Raw genomic sequence first — 25,247 nt, forward strand, 5'->3', positions numbered from 1 at the left:
TCTGTGAGGCAGGTGGGATGCTTAGAGGGAAAGTATACAACTTGTAAACACAAGGGAGAAGCCACAGGCTCTTCCACATGTGAGAAGGAGCCTGTTTTTGATGACTTCTGTGAGCAACATGCCAGCCCTGGGCATCTACCTACACATTTCTTATTTCTTGAGAAAGATAAACCTCTATTTGGTGACAGCACTGCGGTCAGGTTTCTGTTACATGTAGCCACATGCTTTCCTAACTGACTCAGGTTCCAGGCATATTTCCTTCTCTCCTTCCATTTTCTGAAGCAGAGCACCCATCCCCTTTCCAGACAAACTGCTGTCCTTCCCACTGGGGGAAAAATGGCAGCAAAAGAATTCCTTTCTCTTCAAAGAGACAAGCTAACTCCTGCTCTGAAAAAGAAAGGAAGAAAGAAAGGAGGGGAGGGAAGAAGGAAGAGAGTGAAAAGAGAGAAGGGGAAAAAATTTAGGATGGAGGAAGAGAAGAGAAAAAGGAAGAAAGAAAGAACGATCAGGGCCTTCCACTCTGCCTTTAATAGCAGAATGGCCCTAGATATTATAGACAAGAATGCCAAGCTTATTTATACTAGAGTCCCGTATTGTACCCAGAGTGCCTAGTATGGGGCAGAGTGGGAGAATCTCAGCCGAAGCTGAGACAAGTATGGCGTTCTGCTGCTTCCTGCTCTCTTGTCTAGTATCTTCCCTCTTTCTACTTCCTCCTGCTCCACATGTAACAAGTAGAATGTGCTGCAACCTCTGAGGGCCTGATGGTCCTAGAGATTAGAGCAGGGGAGACATGGCTACTCAGATACCATCCCCCAACCAAAGACATGGCCTGAAACATGCACAGGGAGTGTACAGGGGAATCACAGAGCCAGAAGGGCCTGTCTCTGGACATCAGGCACAGGGCATCAGACTGCTACCAGGACCAGCCCTAAAGATGTCATGCTCCCTTTCCACTCAAGCAGGGTAAGTCTGTTCTCAGCGCTAAAGGCACCAGGATGAAGCTTTAGCAGTGATATGTGAGAATACCAACAGCATGACTCCAGCAATCGTACTGGCTCAACAGCTCAGTACAAACAGCATTGCTAAGACTTATACAGTACTCGACTAAATTAAATATATGCTTCAGTCTATTTAATAGGTTTGTCCCTTGGAGTGAGTCACATCACACCTCTGTATATCGATTTCCTTATCTGCAAATGAGGTGGTTGCAGGGCTTCCTGAAGATACCTATCTGCTATAAAACAAGCTTCTGGAAGGCAGGGATCATACACTAAATCACTCTAAGCAACTGGCAAAGCCTAGTATATAAGAGGAACTCAGGAAATGCTTGCCAAGTGAATGGATGAGTGAATGAATGAATAAACAATTTAATGGAATAGTAATAGACATGTCTTATATAGTACCTAAAAGTGAAACTAAGACCAATGTTGTTGTTGTTGTTGTTGTTATTTGCCATCGAGTCAGACCCGACTCATAGCGACCCCTCCTTGGGTTTCCGAGACAGTATCACTACGGAAGTAGACTGCCCAACCTTTTTTCCGAGGAGTGGCTAGTGAGTTTGAACTGCCAGCCTTCTGGTCAGCAGTCAAGTGCCTTTGGCACTATGCTACCAGAGCTCCCACTAAGACCAACAAGAAGATAAATTTAGTCTCAACATGAGACTTCAGCTAGGGCCAGAAAGGAGCAGATGACTATTGACGACAGTGAGCTCACCATCCTTGAAGGAGTTCAAGTAGATGTTGACAGCACAGGTGTCCTGGGAAGAAAACTGGAGTATATGACCTCTCTGGCTTTGTAATCCTGAAATCTCATGGCCAAGTTTCATTACTGTGTAGATCTTGCAGGGAGTCATGGCCTAGATTGCCCTCCTTACTCTGAATCCAAATTAGGAACATCTACCTCAGGAGACCTTTGAAGCTTTGTTCCCACTTCTGTTTTAAAGGGTGAAGAACATTGTCCAGAAGAAATAGATTGGTCTAGTCAGGATCTCTCTTATGCATAGACAAAGTTGTCATTTCAGGGAAAGATATGCTCAGACAACCTCCACAATATCCTAATGCCTTTATCTTCACCATTAGAGCTGCATCCCTTTCCCATTAATGGCTTGATCCTAAATATATAGCTGCATTTAAAAATTTTTTGAAATATAGTGGAGAGAGCCATATCACAGGGGCATTATATTGACACAAAGCTAACTATGTGAATTTGGTAGTGAGAAAAGGCAAATAATAAAAATAAAGAGGTTGAATTCACTCTTTATTTTTCTCATTGAGTGTGCACTTCAGAGTGAGAAATGGGAAAAGAAAATATATTCCCTCAGATGGTCTCCCCCTCACCCAGGCTTCTCAAAGTACGGGTAGTGTTTGGATAGATTTTTAATTGTGTGTGTGTGTGTGTGTGTGTGTGTGTGTATATATATGTATGTATTTATCCTTGGGTTCCTCCTTTAACCTTGACTTTGGAGCATATCTCAGTGTCAGTGCAAGAGCTGAGAGGGTACTCCATAGAAAAATTCTGAGGTTGGTGAGAAAGAAGTTCCTGGCAAACTTCTGAAGAGGACAAAGGGCTGTGTGGGGATCTTGAAGATAAGCATTAACCTTGGCCAGCCTCAGGGATAAGGTAGACCAGTTGGCCCTGCAGTCACTGGGGAAAATACAGAACATCCCTAGTTTCAGTGTTTGATTGGCCAGAACTTACCAGAAATCGTGGCCCATCAATGTGATACTTCTTCACTGCCTTTTCACAGTCTTTGTAGTTCAGCTGCAAAGAGAAGGGGAAGATCTTGTCAATAGTAGGCTCATGCCATTAGCTCCCCTCCTTTGCCTGCCCCAGAAGCTTAGCAATTTGTGGTATTTGTGGCTAGCCAGACTCTCCCCTTCTCTCACCTGTCTAGAACCCACCCCTACATCAGCCCTCAGCCCTCAGCCCTGCTTTCACTACTCCTCTGGGGCTATGTGAAGTGGAAAAATGCCTCAGTTTAAGCCCCTACAGAAAGAAGCTGTCTTCAAGACATTCAAAGGACTGGTTAAAGAGACCTTCCTGATTATATAAGAATCATTTGCTCTTGAAAGAAGTAGAGAGGAGCTAAATGAAGAAAATATATACTATACATTGTCTCACCACTCAAGGACAACCTTGGTGAACATTATGGTGTGTTTTCTTCAATGTTTTTTCTAAGCATAATTCTAAATATAATTGAGATTATAATTTATATTTAATCTTGTTAGCCTGATTGTTTTCTCTTAAAATTACTTAAAATGATAAGAATTGTCTCATATAGTTACAAACTTAATTTTAAGCAATATTTTAATGACTACACTATTATTTAATTATTCCCATACTGCTGAGCATTTAGTTGTTGTCCAAAATTCGCTGTTCCATAACACTAAGAATAATTGCTAATAGTTATTGAGCACTTGCTATATGACAGACACTGTTGTAAGTATTGAAACTCATCTTAAGTCATTTCTCACATTTTGCAGAAGGGGAATACAAAGTGCAGAGAGCTGAATGACTTGCATGAGGCTTCATGAGTAGTAAATGACAGAGGTGATAATCTGCCTCCAGAGTAAGGCTCTAATGTCTCTGTTATGAATATTACCTTTCTCAAAGCATAATAACTTATGTGTAGTAAGTAAAATCAGCAAACTTAAGCATATAACTCAATACATCCTCTAGATCAAGATACAGTACATCAAGGTCATTCTTTTGCATATAGTTTTGTTTTCTCTCTCTATGTAAGATAAATTGTTTGAAGCCAATTCTTAGAATAGAGTTATAAGATAAATAGAAATGAGCATTTTGAGGGTCTTGGTGCTTTCCTAAGTAGCTCTGGTAGCACAGTGGGTAAGGAATTTTGCTGCTAACCAAAAGGTCAGCAGTTCAAACCCACCAGCTGCTCTGTGGGAGGAAAGTGAGGCAATCTATTTCTGCAAAGATTGACAGCTTTGGAAACCTTATGGGCATCACTATCAGTCAGGATCTACTCAGTGGCAGTGGGTTTGTTTTTCTTTCTTTCTTTTTAATTTTTTTAGTGCTTTCCTAAAGGGTCATGCTAATGTATAAGCTTATGAGGTATCAATTTCCCCCTGTCCTCAACAGCAAAAAGCATTCACATTTTAAAATCTCTCTGAATGGATGTTTTGGGCTAGAATAAACCAAAAAACCTCACTGTCGTCTCGAGTTGGTTCCAACTCATAGTGACCAGCATTGGGTTTCTGAAGCAGTAAATCTTTAAGAAAGCAGATTGTGCCATCTTCCTTCCTTGGAGTGGCTGGTGGATTTGAACCACCAACCTTCTGGTTTGCAGTCAAATGCTTAGGCATTTTGTCCCAAATTTTGGGGGCTAAATTAAAATCATATTCTTTTCCTAAAGTACTCATTGCCGTCGATTTGGATCCAATTCATAACAACCCTTCCTTGGGTTTCCAAGGCAGTATCAATACGGAAGTAGATTGCCCAACCTTCCTTCCGAGGAGTGGCTGGGGGGTTTGAACCACTAGCCTTCTGATTAGCAGTCAAAATGTCTTAGGTAGTATGCCACCAGAGCTCCCATTCTTTTCTTACAGCCAACAAATACAAAAAGTACCTACAATTATTGTACTTTTGGCCTGAAATGGTGACAGAATATCATCTTCAGAAGGCTGGTTTAGAGGTCAACGTTGAAAGCAAGAAACGTCCGAGAAACCATACCAGTAGCTATCAAGTGGACTTTAACTCACGGGAGTCCATGTACATCCAAGTAGAACCGTGCTCCACAAGGTTTGCAATAGTTGATTTTTTGGAAGTAGATCACAAAGCCTTTCTTCCAAGAAGCCTCTGAGTAGACTTGAAACTCCAACCTTTTGGGTAGCATTCAAGCACATTAACTGTTTGCACCACTCAGGGATTCTGAGGAACTGTAAGCATGCCTTTTATCTGCATATTATATGTTGTAAGTGGTTCTTGGAATGTCCAACTATTTTCAATTCATAATTTTCACTGTCATCATTATCAGATGAATCTTAGGGTTCTGTGCTGTCTTTGACTCTGGGCAGATAAACAACCCAGCAGCCTGTGGCCTAGAAGCTTGATTCTGATCCAGAAATTTGGACCCTGGGGTTCTGAAATGTATATTTTTATATTTATTTATCTCTTTTTTTAAAATATGGTTAAATGTATAACACAAAAATTTGCTGTCCTAACCAGTCTTCAGTGCACATTTCAGTGACATTCATCACATTTGCCATGCCGTGCAAGCATCACCACTTTCTAGAATTTATATTTTTAACAAGCACCGTAGAGGATACTTATGAGCAGCCAGCTTTGGTAGGCACTGGTTTAGACCAGTTCCTGGCATTGTAGGTGACATGATTGAGGCCCAGAGACTGAAAGGGCCTTGCTTAAGTTTGTACAATGAATTGGAAATACAGTTGGGATTAGAACTCATGGATCTGAGTCAGGACCTCTCTACTGTGGGGCACAGGGATGCTCTATAGTCAAATGAAAAAAAAAAAAAAAAGGAGAGATTAAAGAAATGCAAATCTTGGTATCAGTCCTCAGAGGCTTATATTCCAGGCAAGGGATGAGATAGAGCACCAGGAACAAGAAGACGCAAAGGCCTGACACAGGCCCACCAGCCTCCATGGACCTCTCCATCCCAGGTCCAGTTAATCAGAGCAGGAAAAAGGGAAGAGTTGAACATGAATTGGCCCTCTTCTCTCTGCTAAATGTCCCCCATACATTATGCCCTTTAATCCTTACAACATCCCATGATATTAGTTACTATTAAACAAACCAACTAGCTGTGATGGATTCAACTCTGACTCACAGCAACCCCCTGTGTGACAGATTAGAATTGTATATCACAGAATTTTCAATAACTAATTTTTTCAGAAGTATATTGCCAGATCTTTCTTCTGAGGTGTTTCTGAGTGAACCTCCAACCTTTTGGTTAGCGCCAAGTGCATTGACTACTTGCATCACCCAGGGACTCCTAGTAACAATATCTCTGTTTCACTGATGAGGAAGCTGAGACACAGAGAGGAGAAATAATGAAAGAAAGGTCACCAAGCTGGCAGACAGCAGAGACAAGATTTACACTGAGGTGTGTCTGACTCCAGAGCTGGGATGGGACATCTTTGAGGGTGGCCCAATCCCATTGTCTTGTTAGGAACTGCACTTGCCAATGAGTCCTTTCAATGGCACATTTGATCACTAACAAGACCAAGTTGTCCATTTATTTGGTATTTCTCTCTGGGAGATAGATGGAGATACTCAGGATCCAAAGGCGCCTGACTCTTTGGTGGGCTGGTCCTTCCTAGATCACAGACTCCTCTCAGTATCATCATCCCTCCATTGATTCTTTGATGCTGGAAAGAGAAATCTGCCGAGGTGCTGTGAATTTGTCCCAGGGTCTGGGCTCTCCAAGAATCAAATTCTCCCTTTTCCTAACTCAGTCAGAGAGACATCTTTCTGAATCACCCTGACCTATATTCCATTTCCCTGGACTGAGGGGAACTGTACCCATGAATTCCTCTGTTGTTAGATAGGCTGTGTCATTGCATTTCTCAGACTCTAAGATGGGGCCCATCTGTTCCTCTCAAAATGTGCCCAGACTGTCCTTTACCAATGCTCACTTCTTTCCTCCTTCCTTTCCTGAGATAGGGAGCCATGTTATCCCATATTAGAAAATCTTACCTTGGTACTCTTACTTAGTTGATCTATATTTAAGAAAAGTATTTAGAAATACTGTTTGAAAATCAATTGTCAAGTCAATGATCTTTGCAAATACAATGCTGAAACCTAAGTTTATTCTGACCTTTTGGAGGGAAAATACCAGATATGAGATGCACAAAAAGCAACAAATAACATGATCTATGGTCTGTGCCTCTGCCATGACACACCTAATTCCACATTTTATCATTTTCATCTTCTTGATTGGGAAAGGACAGTGTGACTATAAACTCCTTGACATTATGTAGCCCCAGGTTTGCCTGTGTGTCCTAGGGAGCCTGTTCTACCCTTTGGGTCTCAGTTTCCCCAGGAGAAATAAGAAGTTGATTTATATGACCTCTATGGTCTTCACTAGGTGAAAAGGCCCCATTTTTAGGATTATCCTGAATGTCAGCTAAATTTGTTGCCAGTTCCAGGGATGCAGATGTTAGAACTCAAATGTCCCTCACAAGACATCTTTCCCTTGGACAGAGATAAAGGGTTCCTAACTGAGTCTTGTGGTTTGGGGAATGACAAAGCAGATGAGGTCTCCATAGGTTCATGACCACATATCCCAGAACATCTTCCCCAATGCTGAAAGGTTGGAAAGCAACACTCCGCTCCTAGGTCTGCCATAACCTTGACCTCTGACCCTTCCTGGCCTCTTCCACCCTGGGGCCTAAGTTTTCCCACCTGTAAACTGGGTTCATATACATTTTTTGCCCTGCCTTCCAAGACTCACATAAAGTAAGACTTTGCCCTATGTAATGACTTGAGGACCCTCTTTTCAGGGTCATGAGCAATGAATGTTCAAACACCCATGTGTAGCATTATTTATCATAGTCCTCTATGGCCCCCATCCTGCCCTTTCTTTCTCCTTCCCCTAGGACTCCATATCTTTCCTTCTAATAAGATCTCATTAACATTTACTGCAGTTCTCTGAGTCTCAGAGTACAGACAGGTGAGGCAAAAATCCTGCCTCTGTCACATGGAATCTTTTGGGTTTTGGGCCACTTAACCTCCCTGACCTGATTTTGTTGCTGAGCCAAGGGAACAATATTGACCTCACAGGGTGTTAGTGATTGTTAACTAGGACAATGTCTTTAGGGCACCAAATTCAGACCCTGGCACATAGTAGGGATACACTCGATTTAGGGATCTTCTCCCTCCCTCCCTTCTCCCCAGAACTCATTGGTCAGGAAAACACAGTGGTTTTTGTATATCTACATGACACTTACTTAACCTGTAAGGAAGGACGTGGTTGCCCGGTAGTTGGTAGTCTCATTGCCATCTTCTATACTTTTCATGTTCTGCCCAGACTCTATTTTCTAGCCCCTCATCAGCCCATCACAGGCTCTACCAACCCCACCAACTTCAAAAGAGCAAGCTTACCTTCTTGAAGTAATCAGCAAGGCTGTCGGAGTCCCAGGCCAGGACCTCTGACCGAAAGGGTACATTCCTCAATGCCATGACGGCTCTTTCCTGGGAGGAAGCTCACGAGCTCAGCAGGGATGGTGCACCCATGGACAGAGAAGCCCAAATACAGAGCTTGGCAGTGTCCTTGACTCTTCCAACTCCTAAGTACCTTCTGGAACACCCTTATTGGAGCAGACACCTTTTCTGTTGTAGTCAGATCCCAGAAAGTAACGGCTTCCTCTGCGAACAAATATGGTCTCTTCTCAGAAACCGACTCAGCTAGTTTCCTTTACCACTTCCTCTGCTAGGCTCTAAATAAGTAAACAAGGAAGCCCAGTTCTGGGTGCTTGAGATGCAGGGAGAGTGACAGGACTGGTAATTCCCCACTGGCCCAGTCCCCCCAGCTGAGAGGCAGAGAGATGAAGGGGACTTAAACTCCAACAGGAGTCGAAGTGCTTTTCCATGAAAACTTCTGGTATCCGTGTGTCCACATCACATTCCTGCTAGGCTGAGTCTTTGCAGATGAAAATCCATTCTAACTGTTGACCTAAAATAGAGACAATTTCCCACATCAGTCAACTGCTGGGTAAAGGAATGTGGTCTTTCATGCTTCCCAACACCTTTCCAGTCCCACCTTCAATCCTATCAAAGGAACAAAGTTGAGAGTCCCTCTACTGCCTCCTAACACTTATTATGAGAGGCTTTTTGGTGATAGGAAGAATATGGAGTCCAAGGGTTGACAAAGTGCTGCACTGGGAGATTTTTTAATATCAGTACTTCCATGGTGGCTAAGGCACTTGACTGCTAACCAGAAGGCTGGTGCTTCAAACCCACCAGCCACTCCTCAGAAGGAAGATGGGGCAATTTACTTCCGTAGTGATACCGCCTCGGAAACCCAAGGAAAGGTCGCTATGAGTCAAGTCCGACTCAACGGTACATAACAACAACAACAAACTTCCATACTGGGCAGCCTCAGGCAAAAGCTGAGTCTCTGAGAATCTCAGTTTCCAAATCTGTAACATAGGGAAATAGAAGAATTGCCTCATATGCACATATAACTTAACTGGGTTTAACTAAACAAACATGAAAAAACAAAAATTGAAAAAAAAAATTAATGATGGCTATTGATACTGACCCTGGGTGATGCAAACAGCTAATGTGCTTGGTTGCTAATTGAAAGGTTGGCGGTTCAAGTTCACCCTGAGGCACCTCAGATGAAGGTGTGGTGATTTACTAACAACAACAACAACAACAAAACAGCCTTTGAAAACCCTCTGGAGCATAGTTCTACTCTGACATACGTGGGGTTGCCAAAAGCCAGAATCGACTTGACATGTTTTTATTGACGCTGACCTATATTCTGCTCACTATTGATTTCAACATCTATTCTATTCAAAGAGCACATTCCCTGAAGTAGTCTTGAGATAAGGCATGCAAGGCAATCTGCTGTTTTCTTAGTTGGCTCAAGCTCTGTGCATCTCACATAATTTAAGCACATTGTTGCAGTGTGAGTAGAGTGTTTAAAGACAAATGTGTTTGTGCAACATGGCAGCCTCTGAATACAACTCAGCTACTTTCATCTAGTGCTCCATGCACACAAATACTCAGTTGTCTGTCCTAGTGCTTGAGGAGAAAAATGAGCTCTCTTGCATTTCCTGGGTGATGCTATGCTCATTCCTGAGGTAGTGCCTTCTAAAAGCTCTTTAAAGAGTAAGTTTGGTCATGTACAGCTCCCATCTCACACACTACCTCAGGAAACTCCCTCACTGTATTTACTGTATTTGCACCTACCTTACTGCAGAGTGGCTTGAACCATCAACCTTCTGGTTAGCAGTTAAATGCCTTAGGCACTATGTCACCAGAACTCCTTTTTTTTTTTTTTTGGTGGGGGGAGGTTACCAGGTAGCAGTAAGCATTGCATGAGATAAATTCTTAGCCTCATGCCAGGATGTGGGAAGTGAGCTGGTGTCAGCCTCATTCAGAGGTTCTGGGATCTTTAATCGAAGTAGCCTATACCAAGTGCACCTCTCAGGATTTAGTGTCTCGTAAAAAGGGAAGACACTCAATGAAATGGATTGACCCAGTGGCTGCAACAATAGGTTCAAGCATAGCAAGGATTGTGAGGATGGCGTAGGATCGGGCAGTGTTTCTTTCTGTTGTACACAGGTTTGCTATGAGTTGGAATCGAATTGATGGCACCTAATAACAACAAAAACAAGATGCCCAATAAATGAGTGTGCTCTACAAAGCTTGTCTCTGCTGCTCAGAAACTCTTCTTTTATGGGAAAAGACACATATCTTCTCAGATCACTGTAATAACAGAAGATGATAAAAAGCCACTTGAAATAGGAGGGAAAGAGATAAATCACTTCAGAATAGAACAATCAAAGAAGACTTCATGAAATTAGCTGGGAGTTAAGCAGGACCTGGGAGGATGGAGCAGAGAGGAAGGCATGTGTGTATGTTAGTGTGTGTCTATGTGTGTATGTTTGAGTGCATATTTGTGTGTGCATGAATGATGGGGTGAACTTTGTGAGCAAAAGAAACCCACGTGATACCTGTGGAAAGGAGCATTCAAGATCATTTTTCAAAGTCAAAGAAAGCAGTTTTTTAAAACATTAATTTTCACTACTAATTAGGAGAATGGCCAGACTGTCTCACCTACTTTGGTCATTCCCTGGAGAAGGATATCATGCCTGGTAAAGTGGAGGGTCAATGAAGAAAGTGAAGATCCTCATTAAGATGGATTGCCATAGTGGCTGCAACAATGGGCTCAGGTATAGCAAGGAATGGGAGGCTGCCACAGCTGAATTGGCAGCACCTAACAACAACAATAACAACACTAATTAGGAGAAGAAAACTACAGAAAAGCAGAAGTCTGGATTAGATATTGCTAAATATTAAAACAAACAAACAAAAGCAAATAAACTCATTGCCATCAGAGTGAATCCGACTCATAGAAACAGTATATGACAGAGAAGAACCACCCCACAGGGTTTCCAAGGCTGTAAGTCTTTACAGAAACAGACTGTCACATCTTTTTCAAGGAGCTGTTGTTGAGTTCAAACCACCCACCTTTTGGTTCACAGACAAGCACTTAACCACTGCATCCCTTTAGAAGAGTTATCTAATAGATGTGGCCAGGATGGGCCATCCTCGAAGTTCCTTTAGGAACTAAACAACAGTAAAGAAAGGATTATGTTAATGATGGCAAAGATAAGAATCACAACAGATGCAATGCAGCAACCCTTTCACATGTGCCAGGGAGAGTGCTAAGTATTTTGCATGAATTATTTAATTCTTGGCCTTGTTATTGCTCTTACTTTACAGGAGAGAGAACTGAGGCTCAGAGAAATGAAGCAACTTGCCATCTTGCACCTGCAAATAGGTTGTGTGGCTGGGTCTCATGTAAAGTTTCTCTGAGTCCAGAGCCCAAGTTCTTTACCACGAGGCCACCTCAGGGCTCTGAGAGATTATGTTCATTGCCTAAGGTGGAGAAAGGTTTCAAATACAGCTTGTGTGGTTTCCTTTCTCTCATTCTGACTCCCACGAGGAGCAAGTAAGGTAATTGGTCTGAAAAAGCTTTGAAAAGGACACAGCACTTTCCACAAAATGAGCACTTGAGTGCCATCTTCCCATGAACCCACAAGTTCACTCCTCAGACAGGGCAGCTAAGCAGGCGTGAGCAGCTGACACAAGGGGAAGTGCATTGCTTCAGGCCTGGAGCCTTTCCTCGTCTCCAGGCCTCAGTGATTTCCCAATGCTTAGAAGTTTCACATCTCTTGTCTGGGCCAAGAGGGTTCCAGAAGCTCCCAGTGCAGGACGGGTCAAGCCCAGGAGAGTTCAGGACACCAGCAAGGCCAGTGTGGGCCTGTATAGTCCAGCTCAGGTCAACAGGGGCAGTCATAAGACCAGCCACTAGTATAGTCCCCAGTGGATAGGATGTCATGGTGCTAAAGGCCATGCCAACTCGTGGTTTGGTCCAAATGTGAAGCAGAGCAGAGGGTGGGAGCAGGTGAAGCACAGCTATTTGAAGTTATGTCCCTTTGGTTGGTATACCCTCTCCCATTTCTCTCTCCTCAATTAGGTGCAGAAACCCAGAACTTAGTAAGAAGCTAATTAAAAGCTTACCAGAAGGCTTTTGAGGCTTCAGAATACAATGAAACCTGTGAGAGCTGGAACTCTCTGCCTTGGTTTTCCAGGTCTTGCAAGTTTTCTGCCTTTGACAGGATGAGTCACCACTTTTCTATTGCTCTGTATTAGTGGAAAATATTGAGTATTCCTTCTCAGACAGCTTTCCACTTTACACAGACTCTGGCTTTGGAGGTTTTACTGTATATCTTACAGCTAGAAAGGGGGCAAGCCATCTCTGAGCATCATAAGAACAGAGTTATGCTAGTACACAGAGATGGGGTTCAGGGTACCTTGCATGTGTACCCCATGGAAGCTGTGACCAAGAAAGCAATCCTTACAGGGAATGGTCATCAGATGTTTGAGATCTTAGGGACAAAAAAGTGGATGTAGGAACAGCAAACTGAAACTCAGAGTGGAAGATTACTCCAATATTCTTCTGTTCCCCATCCCACAACTTCCAGACTTGAAACTTCTTCTTTTTCCCTCTATCTCATAACAGAATCAGATGGAGGAGATAAATATCTTCCCTCACAGTGAAGGTTAAACCAGTTGCCACTGAGTTGATTTCGACCATCGTGAAGCCGTGTGTGTCAAAGTAGAACCATGCTCCATGGGGTTCTCAATGCATGCTTGTTCCAAAGCAGGTCACACTGGCCTTTCTTCTGATCTGCCTCTGGGCCTTTCTTCTGATCTGCCTCCAGGTGGACTTGAACCTCTCCATTAGCAACGTCACACATTACCCATTTGTACCACCCAGGCAGTCTACATTCTAAAGTTAGGGGTGAAGAAAATACACAATTCATTAAGAGATAGGAGTTGCAGTTTCTGTGTGTGTTAGGGTGTGGTGAGGGGAGAGGTCTGAGGAGTTGTAGCTCAGGGACCTGGGGAGAATGAAAGTAGGGACTTCACAGGGGAGAATGGTATGTTGACAGAAATTCTTAGCTCGGGGAAAGGGAAAAAGTTGGTGGCATGCATCACAGAGAGGATGCCTACTTGGGACACTCCAGACAACCAGAGAGAATTCCCAGTGTGTGCTCACCTCAAGCTCACCTCACCAAATCTTTATGGCTTGAATTGAACACCTGAGGCTAAGGCAAATTGCTGTTGTAACTTTCTCTCAAATCTGTGTGGGTTTGCCTGTGGGGGGTAGATGGGCAGAAGGGCAAACTGTCAGGCAGCAAGGGATACTTTTCAGTTTTTTGAGGCAAAGACAGCACTGTCACTGTTGGTTCCTTCTGCCTGAAGGCAAAGGGCACCACCCACACAGGGAGATGGAGTGAGGAAAGAGCCAGGGAGGGAACCTGACTTTGTTGGGCTGGGGGTAAAATTGCTTGCACCCATCCCCTCCCCTTGGGAGCTCTGGTAGCGTAGTGTCTAAGGCACTTGACTGCTAATCAGAAGACTGGTGGTTCAAATCCACTAGCCACTCCTCAGAAGGAAGATGGGGCAATTTACTTCTGTAGTGATACTGCCTAGGAAACCCAAGGAGGGGTCTCTGTGAGTTGGGTCTGACTCGACGCCACATAACAACAACAACATCCCCTCCCCAACTCTGTCCTCCTCCTGCTTTACTGAGGAGGAAGGGAAGAGGTTCTTTTCTACCACACTGAGAAGACTGCTTTCCACCTCTCCTGCCCTCTGCTCACCTCCCATCTACCCTTGCTGGTGTTTAGAGAGTTTCTCTTTGCGGTACAGCAAAGCTACACATACACACATACAATAAGGCACAGAATCCAGTGACCATGCTTCAGAAAGAGGGTGTCAGGAGATGACAGCCATCCAGTCCAATTATGGTTGATGTGGAGAGGCGAGTCCACATGGGCACTTTTAGAGGTAAAAGCAGGTCAGAAGTGGTAGGCAGAGAGGGGCCTTACAACCCCACAGAAGCCCTTCTCCAGACACCTCTCTGCCTTGAAGTTTGCAGAGGCCTACTCCATTCTTCCTTACCACCTCCCCCACCAAGGCCTGCACACAGTTCTCACCTCCCCCATCCTGGGATATTCATAAGGAAAACATAAGCCAGCTGCTGTGTGTGTGGCAATGAGGAGCAATATTTTCCACTTCCTCCTAGCAGACTATTTCTTTCTTTTAAAAAAAATATTTTTTTCATCCTATCTCTCTTGCTCTGTTTCTCTTTCTCTGCTGTTTTGGCCGAGGTGTCTAAGAAGTTAGAAGGTGGGTGGGAGGAAGTGCTTATTTGGACTTCCTATCAAACTTCCCTTCCTTGTCTGTCCTATTTTTGACTTTGGCACCTGTCCCCAGATAGCTGTGCTAAAGGGAAACTCCCCAAGCACCAGGGAGGGTGGGTGGGAGGTGGGCAGAAGGCAGGAGAGGGGAAAACAGGCTTTTCAGTGTGGTAGAAGAGAAAAAACCTCACCCTCCTCAATCAAGCTGGAGAAAGACAGAGTTGGGGAGGATGTGGGTGAAAGAAACAAAAGGCAATTTTACTCCCAGCCCAGCAAAGACAAAGGTGACTTACTCTAGGGACTTCTCTCCAAGGATGAGTGGTGGGTCTGGAAAGTGCATTCTTGCCCCTAAGATGAAACAAATATTTGGTATAAACAAGGACAACAGCTGAGCATTGTACCAAGCCCTTTATGGATGTCAACATCTTTGATCATCACCACAGCAGAGTAGATGACAATGCCAGAGGCATAGTTGGGGCGGGGGTGGGGGTGGCGAAGAGGAAACTGGCCCCTGGGTGCAAGTCCAAGAGGGACCAGATAAGGCACAGAATGAATTCTGAGTTGTCAAAAATATTAAAGACACCTGACTGAGGCAGCCAGACAAGAAAAGGAAAGGAGCTTCTGCTGACATATTGCTGTTATCAGCATCTACTCATCTTGAAATTGGGAGTAGAGAGCACAATTCAGAGATTGCCCCTGAACAATTATTACTCTCCCTGTGCCTCTGGACAATGCTCCCATTTTACAGATGCTCAAAGACTACAGTTAACTCACCCAAGTGCCTGTAGTGGTAAATTATGGAGCAGGGCTGCAAACTCAGAGCTGTGTGATTTTCCATCTATTCTTCTGCTTTTATGACTTGTCTCTTCAGTCTTTACAGAAGTAAAGTGCCTCATATTCTTTCCATGGAGTGGCTAATGGGTTTGAACCACTAACCTTCTGGTTAGCAGTCAAATAACTTATGCACTGCACCACCAGAGCTCAAATCTTTATGGAAGTAGACTGCCCCATCTTCCTTACTTGGAGTGGCTAGTGGGTTTGAACTGACAGCCTTCTGGTTAGCAGTCAAATGCCTTAGGAACTGTGCCATGAAAGCTCCACCACTCATCTGTCAGTTTGTCATACTATGATGGCTTGTGTGTTGCTGTGAGGCTGTAGGCTATGCCACTGGTATTTCAAATACCAGCAGAATCACCGATGGTGGACAGCTTTCAGCAGAGCTTCCAGACTAAGAAAGACTTGGAAAAAGGAAGGGGCCTTCCACTTCTCAAAGAATCAGCCAATTAAAACCTTATGAATAACACTGAAACATTGTCTGATATACTACTGGAAAACTTTATGAATAGTTCTAAAACTTTGCCTGATATAGTGCTGGAAGATGAGCTACCCAGCCTGAAAGGCACTCAAAATACAACTGAGATATACCTGCCTCCTCAAACTAGAGTTGACCTTCATGACGTGGATGGGGTAAAGCTTTCGGGACCTCCATTTGCTGATGTGGCATAACCCAGCTGCAAACATCCATTAATAATCAGAACATGGAATGTACAAAGTATGAATCTAGGAAAACTGGAAGTTGTCATAAATGAAATTGAATGCATGAAGATCGATATCCTAGGCATTAGTGAGCTGAAATGACTGGTTTGGGCCATTTTGAATCTGACAATCATATGATTTACTATGCTGGTAGTGACAAATTGAAGAGGAATGGTGTGTCATTTATCATCACAAAGACTGTTTCAAGATCTATCCTGAAGTACAGTTCTGTCAGTGATAGGACAATATCCATATGCCTACAAGGAAGACTGGTTAATACTACTATTATTCAAATTATACACCAACCACCAAAGCCAAAGATAAGGAAAATAGTAATACTACTATTATTCAAATTATACACCAACCACCAAAGCCAAAGATAAGGAAAATAGTAATACTACTATTATTCAAATTATACACCAACCACCAAAGCCAAGAACGAGGAAAGATTTTACCAATTCTGTAGTCTGAAATTGACCAAACATGCAATCAAGATGTGTTGTTATTACTGGTGATTGGAATGCAAAAGTTGAAAATAAAGAAGAATCACTGGTAGTCAGAAAGTATGGCCTTGGTGATAAAAATGATGCTGGAGATCACATGATAAAATTTTTCAAGACCAACAACTTCCTCATTACAAATACCTTTTCTCAACAACATAAATGGCAGCTACACACATGGACTTTGCCAGATGGAATATACAGGAATCATATTGACTACATCTGTGCAAAGAGACAATGGAGAAGCTCAATATCTTCAGCCAAAATAAGGCCAGGAGCTGACTGTGGAAGAGACCATCAACTGCTCATATGCAAGTTCAAGCTGAAGCTGAAGACAATTAAAACAAGTCCCCAAGAGCCAAAATATGACCTTGATTATATTCCTCCTGAATTCAGAGACCATCTAAAGAATAGATTTGATTGAACACCAATGACTGAAAACCAGATGAATTGTAGGATGATATCAAGAACATCATATATGAAGAAAGTAAAAGGTCATTAAAAAGACAGGAAAAGATGAAAGACCAAAATGGATGTCAGAAGAGACTCTGAAACTTGCTGTTGAATGGGGAGTAGCTAAAGCAAATGGAAGAAATGACAAGATAAAGGAGCTGAACAGACAATTTCAAAGAGCAGCTCAAGAAGATAAAGTCATTCTTATAATGAAATGTTCCAAGACCTGGAGTTAGAAAACCAGAAGGGAAGAACACACTTGGCATTTCTCAAGCTGAAGGAACTGTGGAAAAAAATTAAACCTTGAGGTGCAATATTGAAAGACTCTATTGAATGATGCAGGAAGCATCAAAAGAAGATGGAAGGAATATACAGAGTCACTGTACCAAAAAGAACTGGTCAATGTTCATCCATTTCAGGAAGTGGCATATGATCAAGAATCAATGATATTGAATGTAGAAGTTGAAGCTGCACTGAAGAAATTAACGAAGCACAAGGCTCCAGAAATTGACGGCATACCCGTTGAGATGTTTCAACAAACAAATGTCCCATTGGAGGCACTTAGTTATGCCAAGAGATTTTGAAGACAGCCACTTACCCAACTGACTGAAAGAGATCCATATTTGTACCTATTCCAAAGAAAGGTGATCCCAGAGAATGTGGAAATTATTGAACAATATCATTAATATTGCATGCAAGTAAAATCTTACTGAAGATAATTCAAAAATGGTTGCAGCAGTATATTGACAGAAAACTTCCAGAGGTGCAAGCAAGATTCAGAAGAGGACATGGAACAAGGGATATCATTGTAGATGTCAGATGGATCTTGGCTGAAAGCAGAGAATACAAGAAAGATGTTTACTTATGTTTTATTGATTATGCAAAAGCATTTGATTGAGTAGGTCATAAAAAATTATGGATAACATTGAGAAGAATGGGAATTCCAGAACATGTAATTGTACTGATGAGGAACCTGTACATACACCAGGGGGCTGTTGTTCAAACAGAACAAGGGGACACTGCATGGTTTTAAATCAAGAAGGGAGTGCGTCAGGGTTGTATCCTTTCACCATACTTATTCAATCTATATGCTGAGCAAATAATCTGAGAAGCTGGACTATATGAAGAAGAACATGACATCAAGATTGGAGGGAGAATCATTACCAACCTGTGATACACTGACGGCACAACTTTGCTTGCTGAAAGTGAGGATGACTTGATGAAGATTGAAGACTACAGTCTGCAGTAGGATTACACCTCAATATAAAGAAAACAAAATCCTCACAACTGGACCTATAAGCAGCATCACGATAAATGGAGAAAAGATTGAAGTTGTCAAAGACTTCACATTATTTGGTTCTACAATCAATACCAATGGAAGCAGCAGTCAGGACATCAGATGACATGTAGCACTGGGCAAGTAGGCTGCAAAAGACCTTTTTCAAGTGCTGAGGAGCAAAGATGTCTCCTTAAGGATTAGGGTGCACCTGACACACGGCATGATATTTTCAACTGCCTCATATGCATGTGAGAGCTGGACAATGAATAAGGAAGACCGAAGAAGAACTGATGCTTTTGAGTTGTGGTGCTGGTGAAGCATGCTGAAAGTGCCATGGACTACTAAAAGAACTAACAAATCTGTCCTGGAGGAAATGCAGCCAGAAAGCTACTTGGAAGCGAGAATGGTCAGACTTCGTCTCACCTACTTTGGTCATGTTGTCAGAAGGGATCATTCCCTGGAGAAGGATATCATGCTTAGTAAGGTGGAGGGTCAACAAAAGAGGGGAATGCCCTCAATGAGATGGATTGTTGCAGTGGCTGTGGTGATGGGCTCAAGTATAACAGGGATTATGGAGGTGGTGCAGGACCGGGCAATGTTGCATTCTTCTGTGCATAGGGTGGCTATGATTCAGAGATGACATGACTAACAACAACAACAACAACAACAACTGCCATTGAGTAGATTCTGACTCATAGCAACCCCTTTTAGGGCAGAGCAGAACTCCTTCATAGGGTTTCTAAGGCTGTAAATCTTTATAGAAGCAGACTGCTTCATCTTTCTCTCATGGAACAGCTGGTGGGTTTAAATTGTCAATTTTTCCTTACCAGCCAAATTCTTTAATCACTATGTCACCAGAGCTCTTTTCATCTTTAAAAGGGGCTAATAACACTTATTTCCACTGTTTTGGTTACCTAGTGCTGCTGTGACAAGAGTATACCACAAATGGAATAGCTTTAACAAGCAGGAATTTATTCTCTTACAGTTTGAAACCTGTAAGTCTGAGTTTAAAGTGCCAGGTTGTAGGGGCTGGGTAAAGACCCTAAACCTTGGGGTTCAACTCTGCCTTCTGCTCCCGGCCCACTGGAGCTAGAGGTTTTTCTTCACTCAGGCAGCTGCTGGCTGCTGAGACTGACAAGCCCAAGGTTGACAAGTAAAAATGCACAGTCCTGATGTTACCAAACCACATGGCAGGCCATTAATTCAAGTCCATTGAAAGTCTTAAGGTCAGCAGAGCATGGCAATCTTCTGAAAAGCAACATGGCTACATCCAGGGTTCAAGCTAGAGATCATTCTGAAGGCTATTTCTTATATATAGGAAGCAGACCACATACCCAAAGGAGCTACTCAACTGCTCCAATAGATTCCACCATGGAGTTAATTACCAGATCTCACCATGGAGAATAACTATATTCAGCTGTCCAGCCGCTCAACCAGGCCCAGCCAAGCTGACACACAAACTTAACAACCACTCCCACCGAACCACATCCACCTTCTGTCAGTTTATCATACTGTGGTGGCTTATGTGTTTGCTATAATGTGTTGCTATGTTGTGGAAGGTATGGCATCACTATTTCAAATACCAATAGGGTCACCCATGGGGGACAGGTTTCAGCAGTGCTTCCAGATTGAGACAGACTAAGAAGAAAGGTCTAGCAAGTTACTTCTGAAAATTAGCCACTGGACACCCTGTGGATCAAAATATTGTCAGATACAGGGCTGGAAGATGAACTGTTTAGAATGGAAAACACTCAGTATGCTCAGTTGCTGTAACAATGGACTTGAGCAAACCAATATTTGTGAAAATGGTACAGGATCAGACAATATTTCTTTCCATTGTACGTGAGATTGCCAAGAGTTAGTGCCATCTTGATGGCAACTAACAACAACAATCATAATACTTAATATCCCTCCTGGGGGTTTGTGATAAGTAAAGTTATTCATGCTTCATGCCTGCACCATTGCTGACATACAACAGGGATGCGTCTCATGTTAGCTTCCTTCCTCTAGACAATTTCTAAAGCTTCCTTTCAGCTCTTAATGCTCTATGATCTTTTCCATGGTTGATCAATTTTTCTATCCACTGCTCTTTGGATGGGAGCTCTGATAGCGTAGTGCCTAAGGCATTTGACTGCTAACCAGAAGGCTGGCAGTTCAAACCCACCAGCCCCTCTTCAGAAGGGAGGTTGGGCAATCTTTTTCCATAGAGATACCGCCTTGGAAACCCAAGGAGGAGTTGCTATGAATCAGGTCTGACTCAACAGCAGCAAGTTGTCTTTTGTTTGTTTGTTTGTTTGTTTGCTCTTTGGAGACAGAAACAAAAGAGACATGAATATTGCTGTCAAAGATTTATTCTGAAAAACTTTCATAGTGTCTCATAGGAGGGTGACTATATACTTGATTAGCCAAATCAGGATGTTTTTGAAAGTGAAATGGGAGCTAATAATAATAGGCTGGAAAAGCAGGAGTATTTGGGGGTCACCCTTGCCAAATGGGAATATATAGGTGCCCTAATCACAGGAGTTCCATCTAGTTATGCTAATGCCTTCATCAGTCTTTCTCCTGCCAGTCTCATCTGTCCCAGTTGAACAGAATTCTCCACTCTTTACTTGATCAGGCAAAAGGTGATTCTGTTTGCATTTAGCCAGAAATCACAACCTTATTTACCATGGGCAGGAGCCTAAAATATAACTCAGGCAGAGGCACATCTGAGCATGTGGCAACTGCTTATGTTCTCTGGCGATGAAAAACCAAACTCACTGTCACTGAGTAGATTCCAGCTAAATTACTTGGTATAGCTTTTCTAGCCATAAGTCTTTGTAAACTCCATGGTGGAATTTGCTGTGAGCAACTGAGGAGCTTCTGATTATTAAAGTTGTACACCTGGGGTATTTCAGTTGAGATTGGCACAAAGCAATATTCTGGGAAGTTCGCTGTCTCTCAGGTGCTTAGAATTCTGATGTTATGATTGGCTAGTTTGGCCATTCTACCAGGCTCAAAAGTAGGCCTCCTAGAAGCAGAAGAAGTCTCTCTGACTGCTGGCTGAGAAAGACATGCTGCTGAGAGAAATGCACTGCTGAGAAAGAGACACCGAGAGACATGTGCTGCTGGGAGAGAGACTGAGAGAGACTGTTGGTTGAGAGACGGTGGGCTGAGAGAGACTGAGCATTGTTCTTGAACTTGAATTGTAGCCTGGTCCTTCCCTAATAAACCCCACAATCTGTGAGTTCTGTGTGGCCACTGCAGCAAATTATTGAATCCAGCAGAAAGGTGGTGGGTGCTGCAGAAGGAAAGTTGTTATCAGGGTTGAGGAAAGAGCTAGAGGGAAGTCTGGCCTCACGGGAATAGGCCGTGGGCTATTGATGGTGATTCTGTCTTCCTCTTGTGGGGTTAGAGGAGGTCAGAAGATGTGGCCTCCCTGCCCCTTTAGCACTGACTCAAAGTCATCCCCATTCGGTATCCAAGGTGGCAAATATTTACAGAAGTAGATTGCCCTATCTTCCTTCCACAGAGCAGCTGGTGGATTTGAACCATCAACCTTCTGGTTAGCTGTCAAATGCCTTAAGCACTGCTGTTAATTCCCAGCCATCTGATGGATCTACCCAGAGCACTGTTATATTTACTGGAACTGGCAAGTTGGCTCTGTCTTTAAACCAGTGAGATTATCAGCTCCAGCTCTGAATTTAATGTGTGAAAAAACAACAAAGTGACAGATTCTCACAAGTTTCTCTCTCTGCTCCTCTCCCCTCAATCCCCACTACCATCATTATTCCTTATTATCTACTGTAGAATTTCAAGCCCTCTTCCAAACATGAGGGGGTCCCTGACTGCCAGATTTTGATTTAGGAAGTCTTGCCTAGGAAACTTCAAGGCCAGAATTCCCTGAGCTAAGGCCTCCTCTAGCAAAGAAATTTTCGTTCCTGTTTTGGTAGCTTCCTGAATGAACTTGGGATGTCAGAGACAGTCAAGTCCATTATGGAGACATGGCTGATTGATCATTCTGATCTAGCTTTTCTTCCTAAAATCCAGTCCCTTGAAACGTTGAAACTATAGATCATTCTCTCTCTCTAAAGACAGAAATTATCTGTCAAGAAACCTAGCAGTCAAGAAATCAAACATCGTATTGCGCTGGGTAAATCTTCTGCAAAAGACTTCTTTAAAGTATTAAGAAGCAAAGAAGTCACTTTGAAGACTAAGGTGCACCTAACCCAAACCATAGTATTTTCAATATCCTCATATGCATGTGAAAGCTGGACAATGATAAGGAAGGCCAAAGACCAAAAAAGAGTCAATACCTTTGAATTATGGTGTTGGTGAAGAACACTGAAAATACCATGGACTGCCAGAAGAATGAACAAATTTGTCCTGGAAGAAGTGCAGCTGGAATGCTCCTTGGAAGTGAGAGTGGCCAGACTTCATCTTACCTCTTTGGTCATGTGGTCAGAAAGGACCATTCTCTGGAGAAGGATGTCATGCTTGGTAAAGTGGAGGGTCAGTGGAAAAGGGGAAGCTCCTCAATAAGATGGATAGACACAGTGGCTGAAACGGGCTCAAGTATGGCAAGGATTGTGAGGATGGTACATGACTGGGCAGTGTTTCGTTCTGTTGTAGATAGGGTCACTATGAGTTGGAACTGACTTGATGGCACCTAACAATAACAACAGCAAAGATGGAACATATAGGAGTGAAGACTCAGACTTAGGAGTGAAGACTCAGACTCTGGAGTCAAGAACAACTGGTTTGAATCCCAACTCCACTACACACAGCTGTATGACCTTTGGTAGGAGCACTGACCTCATTGGGTGATGTGCAAGTTTTCAGTGTAATAAAATGGGAAGCATAAGGTGTAGCCCCAGTACATTGTAGATGGAGGTGCTTGCTGACATTGTTCACTGATGTGAACACATCTGACTCACTCATATCTCCCCAGAGAGCAGCTCAGAATGGTGGTTAGTTCTCTATTGCTGCAGGTTCTCCAGATTGCATATAACACTGAACTTTCTTTCTCGTATCATATGTGGGTGTGGATCAGTTGCACACATTACTCTGCAATACTTCTGATGTAGACAGATGGAAAAGGTGGTGGAGTTGAGTTTTCCTAAAGATTAATTTCATATCCTTTTCTAGCAATTGGTCTTTCTGGATGACATGTCCAAATTAAGCAAGTCAAAGACTTTTATCATCCTCATGTCTAAAAAACATTCTAATCATATTTTTTCTACTACTGATTTGTTCAGTCTTTAGCAGTCCACAGTATATTCATTTTGAGTAAAGTAGGGAAGAATTGAAACAACAACCACAATAAAGGACTCAAATATACCAATGATCATGAAGATGGTTCAGGATTGAGCAACATTTTGCTCTATAATACACAAGATCGCTATGAATCGGAGCCAACTCTACAGAATAACAACAACAACAATGATTAAGAAGAGGTGCTACAGATTCAAAACTAACAATGTCAACAATCCAATTCAACAATAAACAAGGCGTACCTTGCTTGGTATCAGAGGCATGATAAGGAAGGGTGGAGTCTGGAACAAGCAGGAGGCAGCCCACATCCTAATCCCTGCACCCTGTGAATCTGCTGCAAAAGATCTCTTTAAAGTGTTGAAGAGTAAAGATGTCACTTTAAAGACTAAGATGTGCCAAACCCAAGCCATGGTATTTTTAATCTCTTCATGCATGTGACAGCTGGAAAATGAATAAGGAAGACTGAAGAAGAGTTGATGCCTTTGGATTATGGTGTTGGTGAAGAATATTGAATGTACCATGGACTGCTAGAAGAAGGAACAATTCTGCCTTGGAAGAAGAGCAGCTGGAATACTCCTTAGAAGTGAGAATGCTCAGACTTAGTTTCACCTACTTTGGTTAGGTTTTCAGATGGGACCAGTTGCTGGAGAACAATATCATACTCAGTGAAGTAGGTGATCAGCAAAAACAGGGAAGACTCTCAATGAGATTGATTGACACAGTGGCTGCAATGATGGGCTCAAGCACAGCAATGGCTGTGAGAATGGCACAGGGGCAGGCAGTATTTTGTTCTCTTGTATGCTGGCTAGACAGCACCTAACAACACAACAACATGCCAAAGTGGAATTAAGGTTGCAGATGGAATTAAGGTTGTTAATCAGCTGACCTTAAAATAGGGACATTATCCTGGATTATCACCTAACCCAATCCAACCCACTGCTGTTGAATCAATTCCAACTCATGGCGACATTATAGGACAGAGTAGAATTGCACTATAGGGTTTCCAAAGCTGTTAAGTCTTTTATGGAAGCAGTTTGCCTCATCTTTCTCCCACAGAGAAGTTGGTGGGTTCAAACTGTTGACTTACTGGTTAACTACACAAATCTTTAACCACAGGGGCACCAGAGCTCTTTTGGATTATCAAAACTGGGCCTAATATAATCACAAGGGTCTTTATTTATTTTTGCAAGTTATAAGCCTTTTATTTGGGAGCTCTGGTGGTGTAGTGCCTAAGGCATTTGACTGCTAACCAGAAAGCTGGCGGTTCAAACTCACCAGCCTCTCCTCAGAAGGAAGGCTGGGCAATCTACTTCTGTAGTGATACAACCTGAGAAACCCAAGGAGGGGTTGTTATGAGTTGAATCAACTTGATAGCAGTGAGTTTGGTTTGTTTGCTTTAAGTCCTTTATTTATTTATTTTTTAAAAATTGTGCTTTGAGTGCAAATTAACAGAGCAGAATTGTTTGACATTCAACTGTTCGTGTGCATTTGGTCTCACTCCCCGATTACCATCCCCAACCCTACACTCTCCTCCTTTCCCTTCCCTGTGCACCCCCCCAGGGTTGGAGAGTAGCTAAAACAAATGGAAGAAATGACAGGATAAAAGAATTGAACCAAAGATTTCAAAGAGCAGCTCAGAAAACAAAGACAATTACTATAATGAAATGTGCAAAGACCTGGAGTTAGAAAACCAAAAGGGAAGAACAGGCTTGGCATTTCTCAAGCTGAAAGAATTGAAGAAAAAAATTAAGCCTTGAGTTGCAATATTGAAAGATTCTAAGGGCAAAAAATGGAGAT

The 25,247-nt window shown here is 42.7% G+C and overlaps 1 protein-coding gene across 1 annotated transcript in view; it reads right to left on the bottom strand.

Annotated features, from left to right (window-relative positions):
- Positions 1-8,163, bottom strand: part of LCP2 (lymphocyte cytosolic protein 2) — a 70,215-nt gene extending 62,052 nt beyond the window's left edge. The window contains exons 1-2 of the mRNA XM_007939752.1: positions 8,086-8,163; positions 2,698-2,760 (exon numbers count right to left, since the gene is read on the bottom strand). Coding sequence (XP_007937943.1) covers positions 2,698-2,760; positions 8,086-8,163 — 141 coding nt within the window. The remainder of the gene's footprint in view (positions 1-2,697; positions 2,761-8,085) is intronic.
- Between the last annotated feature and the right edge of the window lie 17,084 nt (positions 8,164-25,247).

The sequence above is a fragment of the Orycteropus afer genome, unplaced genomic scaffold (genome assembly GCF_000298275.1).
Source record: "Orycteropus afer afer isolate SDZICR_OR568_19922 unplaced genomic scaffold, OryAfe1.0 scaffold00062, whole genome shotgun sequence".
Taxonomy (NCBI): Eukaryota; Metazoa; Chordata; class Mammalia; order Tubulidentata; family Orycteropodidae; genus Orycteropus; species Orycteropus afer.